This window comes from Pinus tabuliformis, chromosome 1_1 (genome assembly GCF_031772625.1).
Source record: "Pinus tabuliformis cultivar Carrire ecotype Pingquan chromosome 1_1, CPIR1, whole genome shotgun sequence".
Taxonomy (NCBI): Eukaryota; Viridiplantae; Streptophyta; class Pinopsida; order Pinales; family Pinaceae; genus Pinus; species Pinus tabuliformis.
This window is the reverse complement of record NC_142297.1, coordinates 691,451,250-691,457,642: the sequence shown is the minus strand read 5'-3', so window position 1 is coordinate 691,457,642 and position 6,393 is coordinate 691,451,250. Positions and strand designations below refer to the sequence as shown.

Here is a 6,393-nt window from a genome sequence, read left to right as displayed (position 1 = left end):
AAATCTAAATAAATGCATTTGAACCTTATGTGCAAGGACTGCTTTACAACTGTTCAATTTAAATTGATTGCAGATTTCCAAATATTTTGGAATATGATAAATAAAATTAATTTTACCCTTATTCATAAACTTCTAGAAAATTTCCGAAATCTACAATGGAGAGTTATTCATATATTTTATAAAATTTCCGAAATGCACCCTAGAGAATATAGATAAAAACGGCTCACCTGATACTTGATCGCTGCAGTTTCTCAGAACAGGAGAACCGCACAGCTCCGGAACGAGGATACCCCAAATGTGTCCAAATGTCCACCATATGGAATACTCACGTAATTAATTTGAGATGGCTTGCACATCTCTAAAGCGATTAAGTTCCAGAGTACTATCTCCGTAGTGTGGTTGATACGGATTGGGGGAAGAAAAATGGTGGCCCTTCTCAAACCCAATCTCATTGATGCCTCCCTACCTTGATTTAAATATGATCCCAACATTTCTTAATTCTATTGCGTGAGGGATTATTTTGGCGTCATTCCCTGCTTTGCTTTTGTCTTGAGCTTTACAATGCACTGCTTTCCACAACAGTTCATGCAGATGACAAGATGACAGACTCATGCTCTTTCAAAGGTGCAGATGCAATTGCAGTGTGCAAGAAACCCAAAAGATGATGATGATGAAGACACGACCATTGCTTTAATCATGTTATTTTTGGTCCAAGGGGTTGAACCAATCCAATATAACTTTCGACAAATCCATAAGCTTCTCCTGCACATCAACGGTCAGTGGAGCTGATATAACTTTCGACAAATCCATAAGCTTCTCCTGCACATCAACGGTCGGGTTGATCAACTCCACTGTAGTAGCTTTAGGAGAACGATGAAAGAGATTTGATTTCCAAGAGTCAAAAGGTCTCTCCGTACAATAGTCAAAAGGTCTCTCCCAAGAATAGGGTCATAGCACTCATCTGCCTCCTCTCTAGAGGAACTCTAGAGGCGAATGAGTGAGGCGGATGAGTGCTATGACCCTATTTTTGGGGAAAATAAGCTTGACAATGCCTATGTTACCAGAAACGAGAAACGAGAAACGGAACGGGAAACGAGAACGGTACGAGAAACGAAGTTTGGAGGTTTCGCATATAAGAAACGAGGAGAGAGAAAAACACCATATTAAAGGTGAACAATATAAACAAAGCATTAATCATAAACCTGCAATGTTTTTGCTCATGAAATTGTAAAAAACAATTGTAAATACTAATTTAGTTTTAAAAAAGAAATAATAATTTTTTAGATCCAAAAATTTAGCCATCATTAATTCCAAGAAAATAGCAAACATTGATAAGAATAAGAGATTTGAAATATAAATAATTAAATTTGTTCTTTTGAATATATATGTATCTCTAAATTCACTTTCAACAATTCATATCAAAATGCAAGTAAACCTAATAATCTAGATTTTGAAGCTCATTTTCTGGAATAGTTGTTGAGCTTGAGCCAATTCCAAAAGAATTATTTTGGTCAATAGACTTCATGGTATCATCAAGCATGTCTTCAGCATTGTCTTGTAGCACCTCAAGTGGAAGCTCATCAATTTCGTCATCTTGTGAACCACCATAATCCCACATTCTCGTGGGTCCAGTTTTGTATTCTAGTTGTTGTCGAGATAACAAACGTAGATTTGAATGTACAAACACCAAATCTTGTGCCATTTTTGTGCCTAGGCGATTCCTCTTCGTTGAATGGATGAAAGCATATTCACTCCAATTTCTTTCACATGCAGAGGAACTAGTCACCTATAAAATAAAATTAAAATTATGTTAGTCATAGTCAATCAATAAATCTTATAAGATAAATAATCTAAAATGAGCTTTAGAATTAATTGTTTAAACAATAAATCAATACATTAAAGGTATTTGTTGTTAAGAATACCTGTGAAAGCAAACGGATAGCCAAACGATGAAGCAAGGGGGTCCCTGTACCATATTGTATCCAGAAGTCGATGGGTCCAAGTTGTTGTCTGTTGTATGCACAATCTTCATTTGCAAAGTGGTCTTCTGATCTCAAATACTTTCCTAACTCAAACCGTAAAGCAGTGCGATCTTGACGATTATAACACCTACTTATAAAAGTGTTCCAGTTTTGCATAACCTCTACATCTGATGATGGTTTCTTATGAAACCATTTAGGATTGAGTAAAAATGCAATTGAATGAAGAGGGCTGTGAAGCATTTTCCACCTTGTCAAACTAAGTTCCCACACTTCATTTCTGGTGTCTTTGTCAATCCTAGAATTTTCATCTTCCATTATGTCATGAATCATCTCTCTCATTTGATCCATGCTCTCAAAGACATCCCCTAAGCATGGTTGATCACTATCAAATATGCGAAGGGTGGAAACAATAGGTGTAATAAGGGTAACAATATCCTCCACTCTCCTCCAAAAATTCTCTGAAGAAAGACCAATAATAATGTCCTCAACTTTTGGGCCATCCCCAGTATGAGAACCCTTCCACCTTTGCCAATCCATTGATACCACCATCTCTCTCAAAGATTGATGCATTTTAATAAGGCGTTGAAGCATAATGAAAGCAGATGCAAATCTAGTTTCGGCACATCGAAGAAGCTGAAGTTTTGCATATTTCCTATACATTGCTATGGATGCTGCATGATTAATAATAAAGTGTTGTAGCATCTTTGCTTCAGTTATAGTTTTATCAATCCATGCAATGTTATTAATATCTTTTAGGAGCAAATTCAAGCAATGCACAGAGCAAGGAGTCCAAAAAATTGTTGGATATTCATCCTCAATCAACCCACCAGCAAGGATATTGTTTGAGGCACTATCTGTAACAATTTGGACCACGTTTTCTCTACCAACCTCCTCTATTGCCTCTTTGAGGAGACCTGTTAGATATGGACCATCTTTTGTCTTTCCTGTAGTATCATAGGATTTTAAAAACATAACTCCTTTTGGACTAGAAACCAAAATATTGATAAGGGGACGATGGTTAACATCTGTCCAACCATCTGAGACAATGGAGACTCCAGATTCCTTCCAACTATCTTTAATGTCTTGAAGTCTAGCTTCAACCCGAGCCCTCTCTTCAGATAACACAGTTGTCCTCATCTTTTCATAACTAGGAGGCTTGTAACCTTTAGGAGCATTGTTAACTAGATCTCTTACCATTTCTTTCCAATAAGGAGACCTACAAACATTAAAAGATATGCCATTTGCGAAAAAAAATCGTCCAATGGATGCATCGAGATTTCCCCTTCCTTTTACATCCCATAAGTTTTGAAGGTGAGAAACAGAAACTTGATGTTGAGAACAAGAGTGTGGACCACCAATTGTCAGTCCACTAGGATTGTTGTTAGCTTGAACTGAACCTTCAACAATATGTCTAAGCTTTTCAAGTTCATTAAATTGCTTAATTAGAGAAGCTTTTTCTGTTTTAGGTACACTGTCACATAAAGCTGATTGTTCTTTTTTCCCCATTCCAAGTAAATGCCATCGAACTCTTCCTACATTCCCTGATTTATGTTTTTTACAATAAGGGCACAACCAAACCTTTGAACCAGATGATCCACTTGATCCTCCGCTGTAAGATTGAGTGCATTTCACAGCTGCCCATAACCTTGCCTCAAAGGCTTTTTTTGCTTCTTGATATTCTTTGTTTTGGATTTTTTTGGATGCCTCTATGGAAGATTTTTGTTGGGAAAGGGGTGGTCTACTTTGTGACATTGATGAACTTTCTTCCATTGCAATGAGAAATGAGTGGAATAAGAAATAAATGATTCTCCTCTGCAACAAATTTTAATCTGCACAATTTATATTTGAAAATTAGTTACAGAAAATAAAATAAAAAATTGACACTTAATTAGACACAATTTAATCCTGAGACACTTGGAATGTGCAGACTACACAATTTAAAGTTATAATTCCAACAGATACCTACCAAATTTTAGGAAAAATTAACTGGAAAATATACCCAAAAAAAGACTAAAATGTAAAACAATTAAACTATGCTTATGTTTGGACATGAAGCTATATAACAGCTACATGTACCCTAGTGGATATATACATGATTTGGACTTTTATTGTTTGGTCAGCAAAAAGAATTTCTTCAGGGGACGTCTTCCTGACTCTGCCATTTTGTCATATCTTCTTTTAATAATAATATTTCAACAATTTTCTATAATAATCTTATTATCTTATTTATATTTCTACAATGTGTTTTTTTGTTATCCTTTCTTTATTTTGGAAGTTTCTCAGCACAGTCATTACTCCCATGACGCAGTAGAACACATCATTACTATCACTCAAGCAGATGAACCATAAAGCTTTCAACAATGACTGTGCAAATACCAAGAACATTTGACAGTATTCCATTCCATACATTAATTGGATAACTTGTACATGACAAGAAAACCCATGTACATACTACAAATTAATGTATAACTTGTACATTACAAGAAAACCCATGTAGATGACTTGTCAAGCAAAAAAAGCAGCTAGGTTTAAAGCCAATAGGTTCGCTAAAATGAAAATTTCCAAACTCATGGACTTTGCAGAGGTATCTTCGAGAAACATAAACGCAATACCCTTCTCTGTAGCTACTATGCCAACAAGAGAAAGTTGAAACGTTTCCCAAAGGTCACAAGTAGTTATGTCAGATAAGAATAGAAAACTCACAGGTAAAGAAGAGTTTAAAGGCTATAAAAAGATGGAGACAACTCCGTACGTTATATGTCCATCGTAATGCTCTTTCAAGCTAGAATAGGCTCCAGGTCTGTTAGTAAAAGGCAAGAGACCAGCTAAAGGCAACAGGGGCTGATGGAAGCTTTCATTGGTTCTCTAGGCAAATCCATCAATAATATAAGTGTGAGGCATAGGAATCAGTAGACAATTGTAAAAATAAAAATCAAGGAAAGGGATCTTACATAGGAACCAGTATACATTTGTTTCTCTTTTTGTTAATATTATAACTGCTAATAGACATTACTTTTCAAACAAGGAAAGGGATCTTATTTGAGGTCACATATTTTGATCATTTTTCGCTATATCAACCTTATATTGAATGCACTACAATGCATATACATAATGTAATTTTCATAAACTTTAAAGAAAATTAAGATTTTTCTTCCGAAAAAAAACTTTAACTTACTTGTTGATAAGGGAATCACAAAATAAATAAATAAATAAATAACAAAAAAGTTTGAATATTACTTGTGAATAAAATATTTTCAATTTTGCCCAAGTGCATAGAAGGTGATGGGGTATACAACTAAGTCACTCCTTGATGTGAAGATATACAACTAAGTCACTCAATGATGTGAAGATCACCGGTTTCCCCACATGGGTAGAAGGTGATGGGGTATACAACTAAGTTACTCCTTGATGTGAAGATCACCGGTTTGAAACTCCGTGGGCCAAAATCCAACCATCTTAAAGGTTGGTGTGGCTTAGACCTGTGCGATCCCCAAGTGATTTTGACGACTTCGATGCCCCTAAGTGGGTTTAAATTCAAACAACTTAACAAATATATATATATATATATATATATATATATATATATATTCTTAAAAAGTTTAACATAAATTTAAATAACTATTTTATATTACTTAATGCTTCTATATATAATTAAAAATTAAATAATTTTGTTATTAAAAATAAAATGTTATTTTTTCATTTACTAAAGAAATGTCTAATTTCTTCAAGAATGTAAGGGGTTAACTATGACAAATATGTAATCCTTTTTATCTCAACAATTTTATATATCAATATATAAAAAATTAATATAGCTATATCATAGTTCTTCATATATTATCCATTAACGTTAAAAAAAATGAAATTTATTTTTTTATATAATTATTTAATTTATTTTTAATATATATCTATTATATTAAAATTTTGAAAATAAACAAAATAATGTATAATTAAATAACTATTTATTATATATATATAAATAATGAAAAGCTATTGAAAAGCTATTTTGTATTGATGAAAGAGATGTTTAATTTCTTTAATATTGTATCTCTTTTTATATTTAATTAGAGTTTATATATATATATATATATATATATATAAAGAATTAGTATAACTGCATCTTAATTTCAGATGTATTATCTATCAACTAAAGAAATGTTTATATGAGAGCTTTCAATTACTTATGATAGAAAAGGAAAAATCTAAAATTAAATTAGATTTATATTAAAACATTTTATTAGTATAATGTTCAATATAAATGAAATGTAAAAGTGAGAGTGATGGGATGTTTTGTTAAGGCACTACATAATGTAAGGTCTGTGATTAGAAATTCCTTGAATAAAAATCTTTCCATGTGACCCAAACCTTGTACAATTGGGAGGTGATAGACTTTTATATATATATAACCTAGCTG

General features: G+C 33.1%; 1 protein-coding gene across 1 annotated transcript; it reads right to left on the bottom strand.

Moving 5' to 3' along the window:
• Positions 1-1,058: 1,058 nt before the first annotated feature.
• On the bottom strand, positions 1,059-5,490 carry LOC149215303 (uncharacterized). Its single transcript, XM_089391071.1, has 2 exons — positions 1,923-5,490; positions 1,059-1,786 (listed from the first exon to the last, which is right to left on the bottom strand). The coding sequence occupies exons 1-2, from the start codon at positions 3,750-3,752 to the stop codon at positions 1,436-1,438; spliced, it is 2,181 nt and encodes a 726-aa protein (XP_089247197.1). The 5' UTR covers positions 3,753-5,490; the 3' UTR covers positions 1,059-1,435.
• Positions 5,491-6,393: the final 903 nt, after the last annotated feature.